At 27.9% G+C, this 27,164-nt stretch overlaps 1 protein-coding gene across 1 annotated transcript in view; it reads right to left on the bottom strand.

Annotated features, from left to right (window-relative positions):
* LOC117177313 (alpha-mannosidase 2) overlaps nt 1-24,439 on the bottom strand; it is a 77,314-nt gene extending 52,875 nt beyond the window's left edge. The window contains exons 1-2 of the mRNA XM_033367923.1: nt 24,152-24,439; nt 803-1,209 (exon numbers count right to left, since the gene is read on the bottom strand). Of these exons, the coding sequence (XP_033223814.1) occupies nt 803-1,087 (285 nt within the window). The 5' untranslated portion in view covers nt 1,088-1,209; nt 24,152-24,439. The remainder of the gene's footprint in view (nt 1-802; nt 1,210-24,151) is intronic.
* Between the last annotated feature and the right edge of the window lie 2,725 nt (nt 24,440-27,164).

Genomic DNA, 27,164 nt, shown 5'->3' with positions numbered 1-27,164 from the left:
TTGTAGGGGGTGGGGGTGGCTGGGGGGTGGAGGGTAGTCCGTTTAGCGTGCAATCAACTCGGGATACTTATAAGATACTACCATGATTTTTTCAGATTTTTTTGTCCAAAAATAAATTAGGCCAAAAACCGGCATTACCGACCCTCCCCCTTTGTGCTTTTAAGCTTAGTAAATTTTTTCCATTTTTAGCTCATACTGGTTTCGCCTACATTAGCTTTAATATTTCGGCTCATAAAAAATTATTACAGAATAATCGCTTTAAAGCCCAGTCACTTTTTCCCATTATTTAGCTCATACTGATACTCCTCATATCAACTGACAATGCCATGCATTTTAAAAAGGCTGGTTATAACACTCTTTTTTAATATTGTCACACATAAAAAATTCAGCAGAACTTTTTATTTAAAACCCAGTCACTTTTTTCCATTATTCATCTCGTACTGGTATCCACCTCGTTTTGGTTTCTCTTATATTAGCTGAAAATACCATTCATTGCAGAAAGGCTGACTATAAAACTCATTTTTAATATAGTTGCTCATAAAGAATATTAGAGAATTTTTGCTTTGAAGCCCAGTCACTTTTTCCATTATTAAACTCGTACTGGTATTCCCTGTATCAGCTGATGACACCATACATTTTAAAAAGGCTGATTATAAAACTCGTTTTAAATATTGCTACTCATTAAAAGAATGAAACCGAACTTTTTATATAAAAACCAGTCACTTTTTCCCGGTATTCAGCTCGAACTGGTATCCACCTGGTACTGGTTTCCCCTATAATTTAAATTAGCAGTGTAGCTTACCTGGAAGTCAAATTTCTGAAATTGTTCCTGAGCATCAATATCGGCTGTTCTGGGTTCAATGACAGGACATGCAGCTGCGGATATTTTCGAATCTGGCGCCTCTGTATAATCTGGCAAGACTCCTGACGTTACTCCTTTATCAAAATCACCACTTAAAAGATTTGAGGCTGGACCAGAAGCTGGTGTTTGAATCTGACTGACGTAGTACAGACATAGCAATAAAGACACCAATACTACGCACAGAATCAACATGCGGCCTGAGCCACGCCTCAATAATTTGTACATGGTGATTTGCGCTTATTCAATATCCACACTTCCTGCGATACAACCGGAAGTTACTACTCTGTCTGTCACTGTACTTGGATCCACTCTCATTTGTTTGCTGGCTTCATGCGCACAGCAAGCGCCTTAAGAAACAGAAAAGAATTTTTCTCTGAAATCACATGCAATATTTCCAGTTGGACATGTTACTTTTTTTCTTAACTAGTTACAATCACGTTACTTCTAATTGTAACTAAAATCGGAGACAAAATTTGAAGCCCCTCGCTTCTTTTTATTGTGACTCGCTCGAAAAAAAAAACTATAAATTGTTAAAGAAAAAGCATCTAAAAGCATACATAACATGTTCCGAATTCCACGATATGATCACTTTTATCCTAAACAAATTGGTGTCAATTGTTAGAGGGTAAAAAACACACCAAAAACAGGGTTTTTTGGCAATACATTTCTCAAAGTTCTGAAATATTCAATGATTTACTCTTTACAAGTTTACAGGGATATATTTACAAATACTTTATCTCGAGAACAAATAAGATAGGAGCCGTTTAATGGTTCCAAATGTGCAGTTTTATGATGCGAGTGCAGTGCAAAATTAAAATTATGATAAAATCATTGTTAGGCAAGAAATATAATTGTGAACGTTTCTGACCTTAATCAGTTCTGGCACGTAGGCGGCACAGCGGAAGAAGTGGTAGAAAAAATTACCCTTTCGATGACAATAGTAACTCTGTTATCACACCTATTTAGTTTAGGAGAATCGTTTTGCTTCTAGAGTTACTATTGTCATCGAAAAGGTACTTTTTTCTACCACCTGTCCGGCGGTTTCATCCATTTGTCAACACTGATTAAAGCCAGAAATATGCAAAATGATATTTCTTACGTTACAATGATTTTATTACGAATTTATATACTGCACTGCACTAACATCACAAAACTGTAGATTTGAAGACATTAAACAGCTTCCTATCTCAATTGTTTCTCAATATAAAGTGTTTGTAAATAAATCGCCGTGGAAAGTAAATTATTGAATATTTCATAATTTTGACAAATATATTGCATTAAAGAATATCGAAAGAATATCTGTAATTTTTTGAATTTTTTCCATCTAACTGTTGACAGCATTTTCTTTAGGATAAAAGTGATCATATCGTTAAATTCGGAAGATTTTAAACTTAAAGATATTTTTTTCTGAATAATTTAGAGATTTTTTTTTAAACGAGTTGGACACAAAAGAAGTGAGGAACCTAGACTTCTAACCCCGACTTTTGTTATAATTAATAGATAAACAGGGTATCCAGCGAATCTTAGGTACAAAATTCAAGGTCTTTTCCAGGTCAAGAAATCAAGTTTTTATACCGATTTTTAAACATGTACGAGAATGAGCCATTTTAATTTTGTATTGGCCAACAATGCTTAATGAAAGAAAATCCATGAATAAACAAACTCTTAATTTATTGCGAACATAAGCCGTCTTTGTGAAATATTTGGGAATATTTTACAACCTTGATAGAGTCTTTGAAATCCTTGAAATTTGTGAAATCTGTTGTAATCCTTGTGAATTCATTGAAATGTTTTGAAGTATTAAAAATATTTATGAAATCTCTGAGAATCTTTTGAAACCTTTGTGAATTTTTTAAAATCTTTATGAAATCTTCGAAATCTAGTGTACTTTACTCTTTTTAAAATCTTTGAAATTCTGTAAATTTTTTGAAACCCTCAGAAATAGTTTGAAATATTTGTGAAAAATTGAAGTCTTTAAAAATCTTTCAAATGTTCTAAAATCTGTCTGTCTGTATGAAATCTTTTAAATACTTGTAAAATCTTTCTGAAATCTTCTCTATTAACTTCAAATCATTAAAACATATCAATTTATTTCGAAAGCTATTACTTCATCCACATTTTTTAAAAAAATCTAAAAAATAACGCGAGCTAAGAAAAAACGTTAAAAGAAACATTTTTCTAGAACTTTATAATCTTTCGAATTATATTTTTCTAAAAAAAGATCTTCTAACTTCGTTCCACTGGGAACGAATCCTTTAAATTACTTTATAATGTATTGTGTGTACGAGTTTCAGAGTCCCAGGCACTCAGAATATATTCTCAGGGTTCAATTTTGCAATAAAATATTAAATAATAAATGATAAAATATATAATGGATAATAAAATATGTATTAAATAATCTGTTGTCCCATTAGTATGTACACTAAAAAAGGAGATTTATTATAAACATTTACTGAAATATTACGAAAATATTGTCAAAACATCTCTGGAAAATACCGATCACCGCAATTTGTGACCTGTATTGTTAAATGATAACTCTAATGACACTTTTTTTTAGCATTACATTCACAAAAACTGAATTGCAAAGCAAGATTTTGTCAAATCATCTTGGAAAACACCGATTGCTGTAATTCCCAGCCTAAATGGGATAATGATAAGTTTAATCAGTTTAATGACCTTTTTTTTTAATGTCCAGAAGGCGAATCACCTATTACGCAGTATGCGTATGGATTAACATTTCCTGAAAATAAAACCTACTGACACAACCACTAAACGTTGTTAAACTTTCAGTAGACGACTTTTGTCAGTAAACAGTTAAGAATTGTGAAATTTAAAAAAAAAAAGTATTAATTTTTCTCCTATAATTTGTTTAAAAGAGTTTAAAATTTGATACATTTATTTTTCTCAAACTAAAAGAAATAATTATGAAGGTTAAACTTATATTTTATGTTTCGTGTAAATTCAAAATAATAAATTTGAAATTTTTTAATTTTCAACCAAAAAAAAATGAATTTGCAACAAAATAGTTACATTTTTAACGAGAGATGAATTTTCAACTAAAATCTTCAGCCAAACAACTGAATTTTTAATAATGTAGTTCAACTTTGTAACAAGTAGTTAAATTTTCAACGAAAAAAGTAGAATTTAAAAAAAAAGAGTAAGATTCCTAACGAACAAATTACTTTTCATCCAAATATTTTAATTATTGACTGCAATATTAGAATTTTCTACCAAAATATTAAAACTCTTCTACCCCCCCCCCCCACACACACACAAAAGCATTTCTACTACAGAAGACATGAATTTTCCACCAAACTTAATGAATTCTTAACGAAAAATATAGTAGTTGAACTTATTTCACTCAAATAATTTCTTTTTGTACTGAATTACAAAAAGAGATAAATTTTAAAACTAAAAAGCCGAATTTTGAACCAAGAAAGACACCAAAATGTCAGGTATGTACAGCAGACGTACCTAAATGTTCGAATCGAATTAAAACCTATTTCATAATTAAGGGCGCATTTAAGGCTAATTGATTTATTATTAATATTAATTGATATAATTAATAATAATTAATATTTCCTTCAAAATTCATGCAATAAGTTCAAAATTCGTATTTTTCAGTAGAAGATTATTCCCCTTGGTTGAAAACGTAACCATTTGGTTGAAAATGCATGTATTTTTTCTTAAATTCGAATTTTTGGTAGAGAACCAATTTTTGTTTGTTAAAAATGAAAGTATTACATTTTTGTTCAAAATTTATCTTTTCAGGTTTCAAATAAAATCTTTGAAAGTTGAATTAATTTATTAAAAATTTATTTTTTGGTTTGAAGATTGATTATTTTGGCTGAAAATTAATCTCTTTGGTTGAAAATTAAAATACATTGTTGAAAACTCGTTTTTTTACAAATTAATTTTTTTAACTGAAAATTGAACAAGTTAGATGAAAATTCAACTGTTAGGTTTAAAAATAACTTTTTTTAATTGAAAATTCACATTTGCGGACTGAAAATTAAACTTTATTTTAGAAGATTCATTTATCTGGCTTGAAAATTCAACTACTTAGTATAATACTGAACTGTTTTGTCGAAAATTCAACTATGTGACTGAAAATTTATCTTATTCTTTTAAAATTTATCTTTTTTTTTTGTAAATTAATCTTCGTTGTTTAAAATTTAACTATTTGTTTTAAAATGTACGTTTTGTGTTAAAAATTATTCTTTGAGTAACAAATTTATCTTCTTGGTTAAGAATACTTTTTTGTTGAAAATTTAACATCAAAAACGTGTTGTTAATTGGCCGAAAAATCTTTCCCGACTAAAAATTCAACTATTTACTTTTAAATTGATAATTTTGTTGAAAAATCGTCGATTTACGTAGAAAATTCATATTCCTTTTTGTAAATTCAACTATTTGGTTAATGATGTGCGTATTATGTTGAAAATTAGTCTTTTTGGTATAAATTTAATCAGTTTTCGTTAAAACTACAACCTTGGTTTTAATTGCATCCGTTTCGTTTGAGAATTCAAAATACTTATTTAAGAACCGTCTTTTTGGTTTAATTCAACTTTTTTTTATTGAAAATAAAAATAAACGTAATCTGTGGGGGGAGAGGTCAAAGCTTAGGGACCCTAATAAAGAAGGATACATAGTTCAAAATGCCATGAAAAAAACTTCATGTAATTAATGCACAGCCCCAAAAACAGTGTTTTCCGTGTCATTTTTTTCAAAATAGCAAAATAGTGTCATCACCCCAAAAAAATTGTAAAACAGTGTAGTGATTCTGAGACCCGTTTTTTAAGAGGCAGAGGTCAGGGACCACCAGACAACATCTCGAACAATTACCTATGAAGAGGCTTGAGATTGAGCTGGAAGTTGGGGTCGGTTTTCAGAGTTGAGGGATGTGTCGAGGGTGACTGTCTGCGCGCTGAAGGGTTTCCACCAAAGTATAAGGGAGCGTGATTTCGATGCGTATAAACCCCGAAAGACTACACCAGACAGAAAACTAGGAAATAAAAGAGCAGAGGTGGATAGAGCAATTTCCAGTTTCTGCTAAACAAATCTTGTAATACTCAAAAAAAATCATTTATCTTCTTTGCCTCACCTCGTAGGTTAGTTTCCTCAGGACACCTTCAGCAGGATTCATTGCCTGAATTCCCTCTAACCGGGCGAGGTAGCATAAGCCTTCGGAAGACTCAATTTTGCAGGTAATGACAATCAGTCTTGAAAGGTACCCTCCTCCATTTGTTTATCTATATATCACGAAACACCAGGTGAAACGCAGTTGAATGAACGCGGATTTAACTTTCGGTGATGAGCAACGAGTGGCCCGGGGTCAGGAGTTCACGCGAGGGTGATCCAGTTGCAGGTCTAGTCTAGCGAATCTAGCCAAGTCTAGCTAGCTATTTCTTGCACCCAGAACCACACACTTTACTATGGACAGCACGATTGAAATGGTCAATGGTCTTACACGCCGCGCCAGCGACGCTTTGAGGGCGCATGTGCCGATAAAATCCACCGGTAACGTGTTTCAAGCTATATGGAAAATGCTATGTTTTCCTTATTTGGAGATAGATTACAAAAGTAGTAGATTAAGCAAAATCTGGTTTTGCATAAGTAGTAGATTCAAGGCCCTTGAAAAGACTAGTGTTTTCGCCACATTCAAAATACGTCTACACCAGGGTACAAGGTTTAATTTCAGGGTGGCGACTCGACGGACAATTCTAAATTCCTGGTCATTTCCCGGTAAAGTTTTTTTCAATTTTCCCGGTCGATTCAACGCAAAACATTCATATTTACCGAAAAATTCAAAAAATTATTTGAATTCATCAAACTAATTCTAAACATCCTTTAACACAATAGAGCGAACAATTTCAAAATAACTGAATTTTGAAACAAATACTTGAATTTTCCAACTAAAAATATCAATTTTCAGCAAAAAATGGAAAAGTTGAATTTTCAGTTGGGAAAATTAGTTAGAATAGTTGAATTTCAAAAAAATGAGTTCAACTAAAATTATGAATATTTAACTAAAATTTCAATGGACTAGAAAAATATCTGTATTTTCAGACTAAACAAAATTCATGTATACTGAAAAAATAAATTATTTTTAAAAACTTAAATAATTAAAATTTAAGTTAAAAAATTAATGTTCAAGCAAGAAGATGAATTTGTAACTAAGAGTATAAAATATTCAACTAAGATGATGCATATTTAAATGACGGTTTTCAACTGGAAAAGATAATTTTTTATCCAAAAATCGAAAAATTGAATTTTTAATCAAAAAATGAAAGTCTAACCATAGAAATGATGTTTTAATTAATATTTAATATATTTAACTCGTATAATAGTTACATTTTAAGTTTTAAAAAAATAATCTTTTTCAAGCAAATTTTCAACAAAGTAGTTAAATTTTCGGAAAAAATGCCTTTTCATCCAATAAAAAAACAATGCTTAATCAAATAGCTCATTTTTTAACACAAGAAATGAATTTTTATTTAAAATTATGACTCTTAAAAAAATAAATAAATGTAAATGTGTAACTGGAATACTTCAATTTTTAATGGACACTAATCATTTTTCGCGAAGAAGATTAACTTTCAAAGAAAAAGATCATTTTAAATATTCGAGTGCCATAAGTTAAATTTGCAGTTTAAAAAATCTAAAAAAAAATTAACTTAAAAAAATAGTAACATTTTTGAACTTAGTGATTAAATTTCAACTAAAATTGTAAATCTTGTAATGGAATAGTTGAATTTGAAACAAAAATATGAGATTAAAATATATTAATCTTCAATTGATACTGTGAAATATTCTACTGACATGATAAATATTTAAATGAAACTTTAGATTTAAAAAATGAATTTTCAAAAAAGAAGATTAATTTCTACCAAAAAGACGAATTTTTGACTGGAAAGGATAATTTTCCAACCTTAAATTGACAATCGAATTTTAAGTCAAAAAATAAATAATTAATTTTTAATTCGAATTATGAATCTTAAAAAAATAATAATGAATAAATATAAATATTTAACTGGAATACTTCCATTTTTAACCGACAAGAATCATTTTTACACAAATGATTAACTTTCAAAGAAGAACAAAATTTTCAATATTTGAGTGGAATAAGTTAAATTTTCAGTTAAATAATTCCGTTGAACATAAAAAAATAACTTAAGAAAATAGTTACATTTTCAAACAAAATGATTAAATTTCAACTAAAATTGTAAATCTTTGACTGGAATAATCGAATTTCAAACCGGAAAGATCAACGTTCAACTAAGATGATAAATACCTGAATGAAATAATTTAATTTTTGAATAAAAAGATGAATTTTCAACCAAGAATATTAATTTCTACCAAAAAGATAAATTTGCAACCAACAGATAATTTTGAATAATTAGAAAGTTAAAATAACTTGTTAACAAAAGAGTTAAACTTTTAACAAAGTAATTTTATTTCCAACATAAAAGATGAATTTTCAACTAAAATGATAAAAATTTAACTGGACTACTTGAATTTTCAACCGACAAGAAGAATTTTTAGATAAGGAAATTAACTTTCAAAGAAAAAAATAATTTTATATTTCAATAATCGATTTTTTAACAAAATACGTGTATTTTCAACAATAACGTTACATTTTTTATTAAAAAGACCAATTTTCCTACATTTTAAAACAAATAGTTAAATTTCATTTTAAAAAAAGAGATTTTTTATTTAAGAGCTTACTTTTCGGCTCATTAGAGACACAAATAACAATTGAAAAAAGAGGTAGGGAATAAATTTTCAAACAAAAATAGAATAGTTCAATGTTCTATTAAAAATCTAATTCTTCAGACAAAAACAACCTTATTAAAAAAAAATAAAGAAATTGATTGTCAACAAGGTGGTTAGATTTTCAACCTTTGAAATAAAATGATGAATCTTCAATAAAAAAAAAAAACAATTTTTAATAAATGAGTAACATTTACCAAGCAGTTGAATTTTTAAATAAGTAAAAAAGATCGACACCTAATAATATTAGTCCAAGTGACAAAAAATCAGTACTTCAAGGTTTGATACAACTTGAAACTAACCGGGTGACTGCAGTCTGGTATACAGTTTTGGCTTGAACGTTGCATTTTCACAGGCGCAGAAAAAAGCCTAATTTTCAATTACAAAAAAAAAAACGACAAGAACATTTCTCGAAAAAAAATCGCTTTGATCGCGCAAGTAAAATTGCGTGTAGATTTTGTGGTTAAAATATTATATCAAAAGATGCATTCTCGTAGACGTATTTTGGATGTGGCAAAACCTCGAGTCATTTTAAGGGCCTTATGATAATAGTGTAAATACGCGGAGAAAAATGTCAAGAGAATTCATGAAAGCGCGCGATTTAAGCACAACCATTTTTACGTGATTTAAAGTCTCGAACTCTGTGATCTAAAAAGCATAGAATTCGAGACCTGTGAGCAAAGGGGCGTGACCTAATGCCTGAACCTATGCTTTAAAAGCAAGGATTTCGAGATCTTAGTTCTCGCGCCAAAGCGTGGTAAAATCAAGCAGTAGTGCCGTGAATTAATCTCCCGAAATTTATCTCCGTGTAGTATTCTAAAATTGTTCAAGCATTAAACTTAGGGGGCCGTTCATAAGGAATCATCCATAAACTACGTTACCAATTTTTGGATATTTTTCTAATGACTTGTTCTATAGTGAATAGAAGTATAATTTAGTTCTCAAACAAAAAAGATGAATTTCGTATTTTAACGAAACAAGATTTAAATTCTAAATAAAAAATAATGAAAGATAAATTTTCAAACAAGAAAGATGACTTTTCTACCATGAGGGATGAATTTGCAAACAAATAAGACAAATTTTCAACAAAACGGTTCAGTTTTCTATTAAAGCAGATCACTCAAGGAAATATTTGAATGTTAAATCTACAAAGGTGAATTTTCAAGAAGAATGTAATTTTTAACCAACAGAGATTAATTTTCTACGAAATAGGTGGGTTTTCAACTAAAAAAATCGCTTCGCTCGCAAGTTTTAGTGTACCTAGGGCGCACGACTGTTAGGTTCTCACTCTTCGCACTCGATAATTATATTTATCTCGCGCTTCGCGCTCGGTCTTTGTATATTCCCCACACTTGTGCACAGACTTTTTAAAACTAAAGATCAAAGCATCGACAGCAGTAATTTGGTGATTGTGAATTCTCTTTTGTTAAAGCTCCTTCGGCTTTAACGAGCACATTCTCATCAAGTATCTCGTGCTTCGCACTCGAGTTTGTCTCTCAAATTGTATACCATTTCCATAAATGTATATCATTACAGTTCATAATATGCATTGGAATTAAAACACACGTAGTTTCATTGTCTCGTTTTAAAAAAGTGCACATTCTTTTAAAAAGAAACTTTTGTTATTAAACATTTTATTGCAACTTCTGCCGTTTTTTCAAAAACTGAATTTGAGAATTTCCAATTTTATTTTTACAATTTAAAAGTTACACATGCGGTTTACACATTTTCTTCCCTTGACTTTTTTCATATCGTGCGTTATTTAGCTTCAGGCGATGTGATGAGTGGGTCATGTGACCAGATTCTACCTTACCGCCACTTTATTTATTTCCCAACTTATATTCACACGAAACGCCACATAGATTTGAAAATTTGGGATACTAAACAACCCAAGTACGAATTGCCGAAGCTGAATACACGGCCCAGTGTTGGTCCAATTTTGGCAGCCAAAGGTCGGCTAAAGTTATTGGGCCAACATCGGCATTTTAATCGGTCCAGTGTTGAGCCAGCGCTTGCAGCCAATATTGGCTATTTATATTTGCCGATCCTCCACCGATGCTTGGCCCAGTAACGGCACTTTATTGTGACAAGTATCACTTTTAGTACAGGGAACCATGTTTCACGAGGATCAGCCAAAGTCTGGCCCACTGACGGCACATTACTGGGCCAAGTGTCACTTTTATCACGGCAAACCATGTTTTATTTAAATCGGCCCAATTTTGAGCCAGTACTGGCAGGCTATATTGGCATTTATATTTGCCGATTCTCTACCGATGCTTGACCCAGAATCGGCACTTTGTTTCACCAAGTCTCAGTTTTAGCACCTAATAAATAAATCTTAAACGAAAGTTAAGAAAAAAATTTATTGAAAAATTGTCAAAGTTCACGATGAAATTTGTTAAGTTCTGTCATTAATAATGTTTAATGTTTATGAAAAATTACATTTCCTGTCATTGCAAAAAGTTGTAAAGCAGGCTACAACGGAAAAAAAATTAAATATTACGCGAAGAAAAATTGTAATCGATTTAAATTATTTATTTAAAAATTATTGTATTGATATTAACATTTCGTCGCATAATAATAAATAATTAGAAAAAGAGAGCTTAAAAGTTAGTTCTTTAACTTGTCTGAACTGCAGCTTATGAAGATGACTTTTTCACAGAGTTGCAACTTGGTTTAGCGGAGTGGTTAGCACTCCCGACTACTAGGCGATAGATTTAGGTATATACATGTAGATTCGATACCCCGTAGCGTTAGAAATTTTATTTGTAATATAATGTTCAAAATGAAATATATGTACTCAATCTAAACAGGACCGTTAATACTTATATTCAAAGTACTCGCAATCAATTAATATTTATTTTTTAAATATCTTTTTTGTCATATCCTTAGATCGTAGCCAGTGTTGGGCCGACAATGGCAGCCAAGCCCTGGCTGCCAAGTCAAGGCCATAGTTATCAATCCGGCGATGGCGCGACGATGGCAGACAAGTTTGGTCCAATACTGGTACCCAGTGTTGGGCCGACAATGGCAGCCAAACCTTGGCTGCCAAGCGCAGGCCATAGTTATCATTCCGTCATTGACGCGATAATGGCAGCCGAGAAAGATGGCGGTAAGGTAGGAATCTGGTCACTTGACCCAATCGTCACATGGCCTTAAAATGTTCATTTTCGTGTTTTTTGGAATTTCGTAAATGTGATAACTGTGGTCATTTTTGTTTTTATCAAAACAAAAGGAATTAGGATAAATTGTTCGTCGTTTTGAACACTATGAATAACCGCACAGAGAATTTTTTAATTTTGAAATAAAGTGGTCTGCAAAAAATTTAAAATGCGCTAACTTTTGGAATTTGTATCCAAGATGGCTGGCTAATGAACTTGACCTTTAGTTTAAGACACTAAAAGAGTGTACCAAAGTCCAATCTAGTAGAATAATTTTGTCGCAAGTTACCGTGCTCACAGACAGACAGCCATATATGCAGACACATTAGTAAAAACCTGTTTTTCGGATTCAGGAGGTCTTAAAACGAGGATACTTTACCAAAACTGGGCGGTGGGGTTAAATTTTACACAAATCTAATACCTTCTCTGATGAGAATTTAAAAAGAACGAGTTTCAATCAAGAATGGAATATTTATTTTTTTCTGTTAAGGCATTTGACCAGTTAAATGTATTAATAATTTTGATCATTATTTTTTTGTCTATTGGTTTAGAATCAATTTTTTTTTAATATTTATTTTTAAAATTGTGGCAAGAGTGCTCTCTAGCTCCGCTGGGATTCGCGCCCAGGTCTTTGAGATCTACGGTCTGAAAGACCTGAATTCGAATCCAAGCGGAGCTAGAGAGAATTTTTGACACAATTTAAAAAATCTATATTAAAAAAATATTTATTCTAGGCCAACAGATAAAAAAATTAACATAAAAATTATCAAGAATATAATAGTTGAATTTTATACAGAAAAGATGAAATTTCAACTGAAATGATGAAGCTTTAACTGGAATAGTTGATTTTTTATCTAAAAAATGAATAATTAACCAAGAAGATTGATTTTTAACAAAGAAGACGAATTTTAAAAAAATGCATAAATTTTCAATTTAAAAGATAAATTTTCAACCAACAATTTAATATATAAATCAGTTGAAAATAAATGTTTAACCAAAGAGATCAATTTTCGACTAAAAAGATGTAATTTTCAGTTGGAATAGTTGCAATTTCCGGTTAAAAAAATAATTTGCAACAAAAACAGAACTAATTATTTAAAAACTATTAACATTTTCAAACAAAGTGATGACGTTTTGTGATGATTTTGCAACTAAAATGATAAATCTCCAACTGGTATGATTGTTTTTTAAACTAAATGATGAATTTTCAACTAAAATCACGAGTTTTTAACGGGAATCATTAAATTTCCAAAAAAAGATGAATCACTACTAAACAAGTAAAAAATTTTAACTAAAAATATAATTTTTTAACAACATTTTTAATAGATACATTTCTATTAAAAATAATTCATTTTCAACAAAGAAAAAAACAAACAAATTTTCCATAAAATAATTAAAGTGGCAACCGGAATATATAGTTAAATTTTTAGTAAGAAAATTAAGTTTCAGCCAAACAAAAACAAACTTTCTACAAAATAGCTGATTTTTCAACCACAAAAGGATTTAAATTTTTTATGAAAAATATTGAATTCTACCAAAAAGAACGAATTTTTACCCAAATACATGAATTTTCAACCAGATACTTGAATTTTTAACTGAAACCGATCAATTTTAAAACAAAAACAGAATAGGTGAATTTTCAATTCAAAACATTTATTTCAAACAACAAAAAACAAATTTTTAACCAGACACTTGCATTTTCAAATAAAAACCGATCAATTTTCAACCAAAGAGAAAACAGTTGAATTTTCAGTTTAAAAAATTGATTTAAAACAAAAAAAAAATGGGAAAATATTTCAATATAGTAATATAGAGTTACTTTTACAAATGAAGAATCATTGTTATTCAAATTATTATTGCAATTTAAAAAAGAATATGCACACTCTCGAAAAAACCTGACTTCAAAAAATTTCCCAAATGTTTCCAAGTTTTTCCGGGTATATAAAAATGCCCTATCAATTGCAGGTTTTCCAGGTAGAATAAAAACTCAACATCCCGGATTACATATTTTTCAATCGCATTAATAGCCCATGATGTCAAGTCAACGGTTGTAGAAGAGTACACTCAGAAAATGTTTGCTTTAATCAAACAAACATTTGCTTCAATTGAAAATAATGTTTCTTTGGCCCTATATCAAATATAATAAAAAAATTTTTTCATACAAGAAAACATTCTTTTGAGTGTAGAAATATAATTTTGGTCATCCAAAGAAGCAACAAATAAAAGGTCATAGGTGTCGCTATTTTACTTTTTGTACAAAATCTCTTTAACGATAATCTTAGGATTTCGAACAATTGCCCAAGGGAATAAAATGGGACATTGAAAATAAAAGGAGGGCGAATGTTAATTGCTAATGGAATATGGTCACATAATTTCTAGTATACACACCTTCCATTCATGATACAATAATTTGCACATTAACCTCATAAATGGGTACATACAAGAACTGGAAATGGGAATGGCAACTGGGTGTTATTTCGGTGCTCGACCACCACCTAACTGGGTGAATGCAGCAAATTTCCTGCTTGCAATTAGGTTAAGTAGAGACTTGTATTTTCAGGCTCAACAGATACGTATTTTCTTCTTTTTTTTTCATTTTTTGACTCTCTTTATAAAATGTGAATATACATATATAAGTTAAAGATTTCAAGAAATTGTAAAGGATTTCTGAAAATGTTGAAAAAAATCTGCAAGATTTTTAGTCAAATTTTTTAATTTTGAAAGATTTTCCTAAACTTTACGAATAATTTGAGATGCTTGAACATTCGTCTCTACAATGAGAAAAAATATAAATTGTTTCAATGAAATGTAGTACTGAATACGTCCAATCAAATTTTTTTTTTTTATCTAAAGAAACTTTTATTATAACGAAAGTGTGTTTTTTATTTGAAAAACATTATTTCTTGAAAAAAAAGGAAAAACTGCCTTTGATCAAAACAATATTTTATTGGACGTATTTAGTTCTACATTTGTTTGAATGAAGTAATCTTTTTTTTGAATGTAAATGCAATTACTCGGTTAAAGGTTAAACTGATTTATTAAAAATCGATTTTGCTGTTTAAATATGTTTCAGTTTTATTTAAAACTCATCTCTTTGGTTGAGAACAAATATATTTATGTGAAAATTGGTATCTTTTGGTAGAAATGTAATTTTTTTTATAAAAAAATAAATATCTTCTTTGGCAAAACTTCATTTTCAAAATTCTCTAATTTTTCCTTTATTTCAAGCAAACCAGTTTCTAATGTGACACATTTTTAATTTTTCAATCTAAAAATTGTTTGAAATTAAATACCTATTTATATTTAAAAATATTTCTTGCAAGTTGCAAATTGAAATAAAATCATTTTGAAGGATTCAATTCAGTTATTTGATTTCACTTCATATTATAATTGCTATAATTTAAAAATGTACAATACTTTATCTAAAATTGTACAAAAACGATCAAATTCACATTTCTTTAATTTTAAATGCCCCTGATTTAAAATTTCTCAATATTAGATATTTTAATATAGAATTTGTCAATTATCAACATTTGGAAATGATAGTTATTAAAATACTTAAAAAATCTTTTTTCTAATTTTGCCACTTTAAACCATTTTAATTTAATACCACGCAACTTTAAATATTTCAATAAAGCTTTTCAATTTGAATACGTCCATTTTTTATTGACAAACTAAAAACTATGAATTGGAAATCCTTTCAATTTGAATCATATTATAAACATGAGGCTAACAATTTAAAAAATAAAACAAAAGCGGAAAAGCGACTCGCTATCCAACTTAAAAGAAAACATTAAAAATGATATTTTTTTAAGTTTTTAACATTCTGAATTTTAAAAAATTAAAAAAGACGAAACTTAAAAAACGGTTTAAAGCTATTATACTTCCCACCAGAAGTCCTGATTGAATACGTTCGTCTACTAAAATGATAAGAATTACTAAAATTCCCGACAAGAAAATAAATTAACTGTCATTTCCCGGCTTTCTAACGGTCTCAAAAAAATTGCAGCTTATTTCAACGTATACGAATTAACTCCCGGACATTTTAAATTGCAATTTTAAAAAAATGTTCTTTTTTCAAAGAAAAAAAGGTGACAAATTTACAACATTTAAATTTTTTAAATAAATACAGATTTAAATTAATTTTTTATTAAATTAATGTTAAATTAAAAATTATTATTCTTATTCTACCAAAGTATGCCGGAAATCAAAACAAAAAAAAAACAGGTTTTTCTTTATTTACTTCAAAATTATTGACTCTGTATAAACAAATTATTTACACAAAAATTGTGGATCTCTACGTCTCTATGAAACACATATTTCTTGCCGTATTCATTTTTTTTTATTCAAACAGCCCATCTCGAGAAACAAATTTAAAAAGTAAAACAATTTTGTTAATATTTTGCAAAATCAATGAGCATTTCTAATTTTACTTACTATTGTACTTAATGTTAAATATAAATTACTATTTTAGACTCCTGAAACCTCCAATTGGGCAGCTTTGATTAATTATCCAAAATCTCACCAAAATTAATTTTAAAAAGTATCAATTTCAAATTTGTTTCTATCTCTAGTGTGAATTTTGTTACGAACAAGTACGAGCAACTAAAACCATTTTTACTGAAAATATAAATAAATGCAATAAATTACAACAAACATGACAAGAAATTAAAACCATTCTTTTTTTTAAAGAATTTTATACTTTCTTTGCATTGTTGTATTTTATTCTATTTTTAATACTTTACAGAAAAGTATACAAGAATTTACAGTTTTTGCATAAAAATACTTATTGGGTTTTGGACTTCGGATGACAAATATTCAACTCTATAGAATCGAAAAAAGTTCAATGTAACGTAAACAAATTTTCGAATTAAAAAAAATATATGAACAATATACAAAATTCAACTACACAAAAGACAAAACTTCTAATTGTACTCGTTTATAAAAACTTTCTACCACGGGTAACAAAATTTTTGCTTTGATTTTTGTTCATAATGATTTTTTGTCAACACACAAAAACTACCCTATTATCCCACTGATTTTGAAAAATATTAAAAATATTATGTTTTCATTTTCACTTTATTCTTCTTTTCTCAGGAAGGGTTGTTTTGATTATAAAGAAATGTAACCAAAAATAGAGATCTACAACTTGCACTGCAAAAGTTTTTGAATGCAATCAGTTTTTTTGAAGTGAATACACGAAAAACATGTGTTGGGGGTTTCCCTAGCAATTTTGGCAGAATTTCATAAATTTTTTTTTTGGGCAAAAATTTTCCCCATTTAATTTTTGGGTATGAGTCGTCGATTCATATTAATTTCGAAGGATTCATTGTCCACAATTTGGATTCAATTTTTTCATTTTTCCTTTGTATTTGAGATCTAAGTACTACGAATATATTTTTTTTATTATTGCAGTAGAAAATTTATAATTTAAAAATTGAATTATTTTATATTATTAATAATTTGACAATGTAACAAAAAAGGTGACCGTTTTAATCACATACAAAATTCCCGGGTTTTTCTTGGTTCCCAAACATTTTTTACAGTCAATGAAATTAAAAAATCTAAATCTAATGCTCAAAAATTTTTTATTCGGTGTAATAAAAACTAAGCTGCAAATCATTTTAAGCAATTTTAAGCTAGAAATATTAAAAATTGAACGATTACATTTTTATTAGGAACTGAGAACTTCTTAAATTAGAAGTTAAATTATTTTAATTTTAAATAGTTTAAAAATCCTTAAAAAGCTTCAAAATTATATTTCAAAATCTTGAAACATCCGCATGTTGTTTTACATTTATTCAAATTTTAAATACAGAATCGTCTTGTAAAATCAATTAATATTCACTTCTCTTTAAAACTGAATTTTAATATTCTTTAAATGAAAAAATTACGCTTCAAAATTAAAAAAAAAATAGAAACTTGTTGAGTGAAAGATTTTTTAATTACGCAATATAAGCAGAATGATCCCAAAATTGAAAAAGATAACATTTCACCTAATTATTTTTAAAAACTGTTGAAATCTAAGTTGTAGAAATTGTTTTTTTTGTTCTAAAAAGTTGTAAAATTCCCGGTCAAAAATAAATCCAGTGTCATTTCCCGATGGAACAGGCACCCTGAATACCCTTACTGTATTGTTGAATTTTCCGTGCAGCTAACAGGTCAGGTATAGCGTTAGGGCTGGTACTATGTAATTTTCCGTAATACTAACCCGTAGACGTAGACGCCCGCCCCATAGACAGTTCGTTGAAAAAATATTGGATACAGAAATTAAAAATAAATATTAATTCTTTTAGGCAGAACCTAACTAATAAATTCATACTACGGAATTTTCCGTAAAAATAACCAATTCCCAGGTTAATCATTCCACAATTCCTTAATACTAGACAATTCGGAATAAATAATTATAATTGAAATAAAAACACGATTGCTTCATAAACCTGAAAAAAATTTGAACGAGATTGTAAAGTTTAATCGAAATCAAAAGCATGAGAATTATTTCAGAATTTTATGTCAGTATAAGAAGAAACAAACTTTCTCTTTACTCTGGTTTGGTCACTTCTCTTCATGTCGTGAAAGGATCATAATTTTCTTTAAAAGTCTAGCTCTCTTAATCTCATAAAAAGTAAAATTCTTTAAATATTTATAGCAAAACTCGAACATATTTTTGCTACATTCGAACTCGATGATCCGTAAATTATCCCTCCACACTTTCTGAATCGATGGAAAGTCCATAAACTTTTATGGAATTAAACTTTTAAATACGATTTTAAATGGGGAAAAGATAAGTTATGTAGAAGAAACTAGATAAATAAGGCGTAATTTATCAATTTATATGTAAATCAAAATTCCCTGACAAATTTTTTTTCCCTGACAATTAATATTCGAAGACCAGTATTTTACTCTTGTAACATTTTTAACGTCGAATCTTTTATAAACGGAATAAAACAATTTCAAATTATTTTAAAAAATTTATTTTTTTTCAATCCAAAAGACGACTCATTTACCACAAAAGATGAAATTTCAATAAAAAAGATTATTGTTAAAAAAAGATAACTTTTTAAGAAAATAATTGAATTTTTAACCCAAATGGTGGCATTTTTTTATTTTAAAAATTTTAATTTTAACTAAAAATAGTTGAACGTTCAACTAAATACACAATAATTAAATTTTCGTAAAATAGTTGAATTTTGAACCAAATAGTAGATTTTTCAACCCACGAAAAATTAATTCTATACAAAAGTGTATTAATTGATATTTCAATAAAAAAAGATGAAATTTCGTTCAAACAAATAAATAATTTTAAAACCAAAAAGACCGATTTTCAACAAATAAAGAATACATGAATTTTCAAGCAGGTAGTCCAATTGAGAACTAAGCCAGATTAATTCTTAACCAAAAATGGAAAAGTAAAATTTTCGTTTAAAAAAATAAGATTCCAGAGATGAATTATCAAGTAAAATTTAATTTAAGAAAAAGTTGATTTCAACCAAACAGAACCATAAAAGAGAAAAATGCAAACCAAAAAGGCAAAGTTTTAACTAAAAAAGAACACTTTTCAACCAAGAATTAAAACGTGACATCAGTTAGAAGAAATTATTTTTAAACAAAAAAAAATGAATTTTCAACAAAATAGTTCAATTTTCGTCCAAAAGATGAACCTTTAACAAACAAACAAAAAAAGAATTTGGTAACAAAGTAATTTAACTTTTAGCCAAGTAGTTGAATCCCCATGCCAAAAAGACGATTTTTTTAGAAGACAGTTGAATTATCTCTCTAAAAATTTGAATCTTCAACGAACAGATAGTTTTTAATAATGAAAGATGAATTTTTAAGGAAATATTTGAACTTTCAATGACAAAATTAATCTCCCACCAAATAGTCGAATTTACACGTAAATAGTTGGATTTGTATTCAGACGAATTTTTTAAGAAGAAAGTTAAATTTTCAATAACAAAAAATTAAATTTAGACCAAACAATTAAAAATTTCAAATTCAAAATTCCAAATAAAATAGATTAAACTTCGACCAAAAACAGTTGCATTTTTAACCAAATAGTTGAATCTTGAAGCCAAAAATATGATTTTTGGAAGACTTTTGAATATCAGCCTGAAAAGTTGTTTTTTTTTAACAAATAAATCGTTTTTAACAAAGAAAAATTAATTTTTAAAGAAATTATTCAATTTTCAACAACAAAAATATATATAATTTTCAACCAAGCAGGTGCATTTGCAACCAAATAGTGGAACATTAATCCAAAGAAACGAATTTTAAACCAAATTAATGAGCATTCAACTGCACAGATAAATTTTCATACCAAAAACAAGAATTTTTTAGAAGGCAGATAAATTTCCAACAAAAAAGATCATTTTCAACCAAAAAATATTACCGTTCTACCATAAAAGAGGAATGCAGGGTAGCCGTTGTAATCACATACAAAAAACGCCCGGTAATTTCCCTGTTCGCAAACATTTTTCACTGTTAATAAAATGAATAAACTTCGAACTCTGAAGCTAAAAATGTTTCCATTTGAAGTAATACAACCTGAGCTGAAAATCGTTTTAAACCATTTTAAACTAGACATATTAAAAATTTAACGATTACATTTTTGATATAAACTGAACACTTCTTAAATTAAAAGCTAAATTATTTTCCTTTTAAATAGTTTAAAAATCCTTAGAAAGTTTCAAAATTTAATTTCTAAATCTAAAAAAATCTAGTTACTGTTTTACATTTATTCAAATTTTTAATTATTTTAAAATTTTATTCAGAACTTCTGAACATCTTTTAAAATTATTCGAATTCTTCCTAATTTTTTCTAATCCTTTTAATCTTTTTAAACACTCTCTCCAAATCAATTTTTCAAAATAAAAAGTAACTGAATTTTCCTGAGAATAAATATTTTGTTCTAAATCAGACCATTGGCTATTTACACCAAAATTTCGATAGGAAATGCCGGATTCTGTCGGTAAACGTTGACACTTCGTTAAAATTATTTAAAATTTTTAATTAATTTTGAATCTTTTCAGATCTTCTAAATATCTCTTCAACTGGCTCGAATTTTCTCTAGGAAATTTAACAATTTTACTTGCAAATTATTTTTTTTTCAAATAGAAAAATTACAATTTAAATTTTTTAATTTTAGTCTTCTTTAGTTTTGAATATAAATCAATTTTTATTTTTCATAATTAAAAAATTTCGAATTTTCGACTAAAACAACATTTTAAATTTAATCAAAGAATTTAAATATGAATATGTTATTTGGAAATTATTTAAAAATTGAAAATAGTTTATACACTTTCAATCGGGCGTTTAAATTGGTTTAACTGCTAAGACATTCCAATTGAATTAGTTTAATTTTAATGTTAAAATCTGGAAATTCTTCAATTTTGAACTCATTCTGAAAAAAATAGAAAATTCCGAAAAATCAATAATTACTCATTTTTTAATCGTTAATGTATAGTTCAATTTTAAAAATCATGACAATTTATATTCACATTTGATTAACCAAAAAGGCTTGTATCCAAAATTGTATATTTCAAACGCTTTTAATTGTTTAAGTCTTTAAAATTGTATTTTACAAATTCTTTGCATGAAAAATGTAAGATTAAAAATTTAAAATCCAAAATGGAAAATTTGTAAGTGACATTATTTCGAATTAAGCATTGTACACTGAATTATATCATCATTAAAAAAGATAAAAATGCAACTGATTATTTAAAGAACTGTTGAAATCAAACTGGGACGGATTGTTTTTTCTTTCTAAAAATTTGTAAAGTTTCCGATAAAAAAATAAATTCATTGTCTTTTCCCGGTTCAGTGGCCATCCAGGGAATATTTAATCAAAAAGAGTTAATTTTCCATTCATAAAGGGTAATGTTTAACGAAACTGTTTAATTTTCGACTAAGTTGAGTTTTTAACAAGGTATTTTCATTTTCAACCAAATAGTATTTTCAAGCCGAAAGGACGACTTTAACACTAAAAATAGGTGGATTAAGCAAAAAATAAGGAATGGGGAAGTTTCTTCAAAATTAGAAGAATTCTTTAAAAAAATTTCAATGACAGACGAATTTTTTTAGAATATAGTTAAATTTTCAACAATAAAATCATTCTTGCCGAAACAATTGCATTTACAACCAATTAGTTCAACTCTTAATCAGCAGAAATGAATTTTCAACCAAATAGTTACATTTTTTTAGAAAAAAGTTACATTTTTAACAACAAATTTTTTTGACCAAACAGTTACATTCACATATAAATATTAAAAATTTCAATCAACAGAGACTTATTTTTAACAGAATCGTTGAATTTCTAATCAAATAGTTGAATTTTCATCTAAAACAGACGACTTTTGAATTTTCAATCTAATTGCCGAATTTCAAAATAAGAGATCGAACCTCGACCGAAAACATTTGCATTTTTGACCAAGTAATTGAATCTTTAAGCCAAAAAGACCATTTTTATAAGCCTGAAAAGTTGACTTCATCAAAGCGTTTTTAAACAAAACAGATTTTTGGTAAGAAAATAGTTGAATTTTCAACAAAAAATTGATTTTTAACGAAATATAGTTACATTTTTATTCAAAACAGAAGACTCTTATTTTCAATCAAATGTTCAATTTTCAAACTTACTTACCCAACTTACTTGTTGAAAATAGTTGAATTTTAGTCAAAAAATTAATTTTTAAGCTATTAAATAAAATTAAATAAAATTTAAAATTAAATAAAAAATCGGCTTTAACCAAAAAAGATGTACTTTTAACAAAAAAGTGAATTTATTTTTAAAAAATTAACTAAGTAGATGCAGTCGCAAACAAATAGTTCGGATTTTATCCAGAGACAAATTTCTAACAAAATAAATGAACATTTATGTAAATAATTGAATTTTCATGCAAAAAAAACAAGAATTTCTTAAAATACAGTTAAATTTGCAAACAAAAAGGATTACCTTTCTACGATAAAAGAGGTATGTTTAATCCATAATGATTAATTTTCCATTTTCAAACATGCATTCATAAATGCACTTAAGCGAAAAAAGAGAAAAGGGAAATTTTCTTGAAAATTAGAGGAGGAATTATTTTTAAAAAATCGCAATTCCAGACGAATTTGATAGAAGACAGTTAAATTTTTAATAAAAAATTTATTTTTTACCAAACAGTTACATTTGCAACTAAATATTTGGACTTTCAATCAACAGAGAAGAATCTTCAACAAAATATGTAGATGATTTTTCAGCCAAATGGTTCAATTTTCATAAAAAACAGAAGACTTGTATTTACAATCAAATGATCGAATTTTCAAATAAGAGATATTAAACCTCAACCGAACATAGTTGAAAAATAGTTGAATTTTCAACAACAAAAAATTAATTTTTAACCAAGAGGTGAAATTTTGTTACAAAAAATAGTTGAATTTTCAAAAAAAAAAAAATTTTTAACCAAATAGTTCCATTCAAAGATACAAATTTTCAACAAAATAAATGAACTAAATACTTGAATTTTCGTGCCAAAAACCTAGAATTTTTGAAAAGAAAATTAAATTTTCAACCAAAAAATATTACCGCTATACCATAAAAGAGGAATGTTTAACAAAACTGTTTAATTTTCAACAAAGAAAGATGAGGTTTTAACAATGGATTTGCATATTCAACCAAATAGTAAAATTTAGAAGCCAAAAAAAAACATTTTTAAACTAAAAATTTGTAGATTTTCGTATTGGGTTCTATTAATTTAGATCGCATTTAATTTAAAACTAAGAAGTTTCTTTTAAACTGGAAGAAAAATTCTTTAAACAAATTTCAATGCCAGGGGAATTTTTTCGAATACAGTTAAATTTTCAACAAAAAATTCATTATTAATGAAACAGGTGCACTTTAAAACAGATAGCTGGACTTCCAATGAATAGAGAAGAATTTTCATCAAAATAAATGAATTTTTAACCAAACGGTTAGATTTCAATGCCAAACAAATTTTTAAGAAAAAAATTTAACTTTCAACAAACAAATTTATTTTTGACGAAACAGTTGCATTTACAACTAATTATTAGGACTTTCAATCAAAAGAGACTGAGCAGCCGGAAAGAAGCTCATCAAAAATCTAATTTTGATTTTACTCTTTTTGTGCCCGGATTTTGATTCACAAAATGGTTCATAAAGAAGAATTAATTTCCATCTTTAAAGGAGCAGTTATCTCAATTTATCTCTATTTACTAGGACACTTTTACCACGTCTTATCGGCAATTTACACAATAAATAACTTGACTGTTGACTAACGAGTAAATAATGGAAGAGATCATTCAAATGAAGGTTAAGGCTATAACTACGCATGTATTATACTATGTATATCTATATATGTACCTGCCAATGTCTGGTCAACTAGACGCTAGACGGATAAGCGACAAGTGGCGGCAAGTGCCAATGTCAATCGCAGCAGCAGTTCCCAGCCCTCACTCCCATAATAATTCTCACAGAGAATTATTTACGAAAATAACTGATGTAGTTGTTACACTTTTCGCAATATTTGCGCACTGTCATCAATTTATGCATCTGTCACAAACTAGGATGGGACTCCACATTAAATATCCTGCTAGATCCGTGCACAAGCTACAAACAAATACTTCCGACACAACATCAGCAATCACGGACCATGGCGGCACCATTGGGAACCATGGTGGGACTGTTCAGAAAACGTGCGCCCCACCATGGCGTGAGAGTGAAAGAAGGGAAAGGGATTGAAAGGAGAAAAGAGAGGAGATGATGAGCATGATCCGAAAATAACTAAATAAGGGACCATTATTATATTCAAAATTAATCAAAAAGTTCCTCATTTTCTTTACTTAAAAGTTTTAAATTCTAATCCTTGTAAGCAAATTTGCCAACTAATTTAGCTCCAAAAGTTTAAAACTTGAAAGTGGTTTTTGAATCGTTAATATATGTACAATGAGGCTTTTTTCCTTTGTTTATGTCGTATGCTTTTTAAATAAGCGGAAATTTTATTCTCATATATCATTTTTCTTTAAAAGCTTAAAAAAAATCGACATGCATTTTTGCATTACATAATTTGTTTTGCAAAATAAAAAATTTTGATCCTATATTAAAGAAAAATTTGTAAAAATCTAAGTCTTAATTCTGGAATTCAAATATATTACACCACTTATGCTTAAATCCAGAAAATTATTTTTCAAATCTGAATTTTCTGCAAAATGAATTGTCAGTTATCATAAAGTATCGGTAACATAACTGCAAGCTAAAATATCTTTGCTGCAAGCCTTCTAGTGCCAAACCTGACCGTTAGTCGATAGTATTTACCATCTGCTGCTGCGCTGCGCCTGGAGTAAGAAAATTCTCGGTAACACAAAATTGGAGAAGGCAACAAAGAAACTTACCGGTAAGTTGTCAAATATACGAATGATTTTGGGAGACTGAATTTAAATTACCTAACGAATTATAGGTCCTCTCCAAAAATAATCACACATGGGACTTGAAATTAATACCAGGGATTAACCGGGAATTATTTGACACCGGGAATTGACAGTGGATTTATTTTTTTTACCGGGAATTTGACAACATTTTTAGAAGAAAAATCTGTTCAAGTTCGTTTTTAACAGTTTTGAAAAATAATTAGTTGAATTATTATATTTTTTAATTATAATATCATTCAGTTTACAATGAATAATTCGAAAATCTTTTATTTAAAAAATGATCCATTTTAGATTTTTATTGTTAAGCGTACATTATTAATTTAAAGAATTGTAAAATTTAAGACTTAAACAATTTAAAATTAAAAGCGTTTGAAGTTGAAAATTTTGGATAACAATTTTTTTTTTATCAACTGTAAATATAAATAAATCATTTTTTTGTAATGGATCTGTACTTTAAGTATTAATTTGAAACAACGATTCTAATTCCGTTCAAAATTTAAGAATTTCCCGATTTTAATGTTAAAAATTAAACGATGTCAAATCGAAAGTTTTAGTCCTTAAAAAATGTAAAACGTCTGATTTAAACTTAAACTATTATTTTAAGAGAATATTTAAAAAGGTTTTAAAAGATGTACAACATTTTCAAAATAGAATCTGGAGGATTTTAAGGAAATTTTTTTAAATGTTCAGGATTTTCACAAAATTGTAGAAAAAATTCGGCAAATATCTTTTTAAATCTTTTTAAATATATACTCTTAAAATGAATTTTTAAAATGGAACCGCAGTTTTAATTTTTCTAGGTAACTTAAGAAAATGTTTTTATTTTTTTAAAGCCTTTCGCAATTCTTGAAAAGCTTTTAAATTTTATGTTTAAAGTCTGAAAAAATTGCTCCAATTTTTTCTGCAAAATATAAGTGTATAACTTTTATTTATACATGAAAATTTTAAGAAAATTTGTTAAAATATTCAGGATGTTATAAAAATTGTAGGATAAATTCAATTAATTTTAAAAGATATTTAAAAGTTCTGAAAAATTTTCAAAAAGAATTTTTAATTTGAAAAAATTTAAATCACCTTCTGGATTTCTCTTGATTTCGAAATAATATTTTAAAGCTTTTTAAGGATGTGTGAACTATTTAAAATGAAAATACCTTTAACTTCTAATTTAAGATGGGTTCAGTTTAAAAAAATTAAATTTGTAATGTTTTTAATTTTAAATTCTTTTAAATAATATAAATTTGTGTGTTAATTGATTGATTTTTTCAATTTAGAGCACTAAAAATGATAACCTGGATTTATTTTTTTGGAACTAAATCTGAATCTTTGAACTCTATAATTTATAAAAGTTAAAACTTCTGAATTTGATAGTTTATCTGCATTTCATTTAGAATTATTCAATTAAAAAGTGTTAGCACTTTCCATTTCACAAGTGTAAATTATTGAGCATTCGAATACATATTTTAATTTAAAAATTTCAAACTTCAATGTTAAAAGATCAAAATTCAAGAGTTGCCCTTCGAGTACCTTAATTTTTATTTTATTCTTTATTATTTGAAATAGAAAACTGTTTGTTTTTAGAGTTTTAATTTTCTAATTTTATTGCCCGTGGTAAATTTTTGTGAACCGGAAAAACACAGAGAATTTATTTCTTAAACGGCACCCTGAATAATAAATAAATAATAAATTTCATTTTGAAAAATACCATTTTTCCTTGACAAATTCTGTATTTCCCCTAACAATAAACATCTAAATACCAGAATTTTAATATCATAATATTTTAAAAATAGGATCTTTTATAAACGAAATAAAACAATATTTCAGATAGAAATATCAATTTTAGAAATTTACAGGGTGGTCGCTGGGCCAGGAAATGACCGGGAATTTTTCGAGACCCGGAAAACCCGAGAAATGACAGTAAATTTATTTTTTGATCGGGAATTTTACAAATT

Source organism: Belonocnema kinseyi, chromosome 7, assembly GCF_010883055.1.
Source record: "Belonocnema kinseyi isolate 2016_QV_RU_SX_M_011 chromosome 7, B_treatae_v1, whole genome shotgun sequence".
Lineage (NCBI taxonomy): Eukaryota > Metazoa > Arthropoda > Insecta > Hymenoptera > Cynipidae > Belonocnema > Belonocnema kinseyi.
Note: the sequence above shows the minus strand (reverse complement) of the source record. Positions and strands in the feature narration are given on the sequence as shown.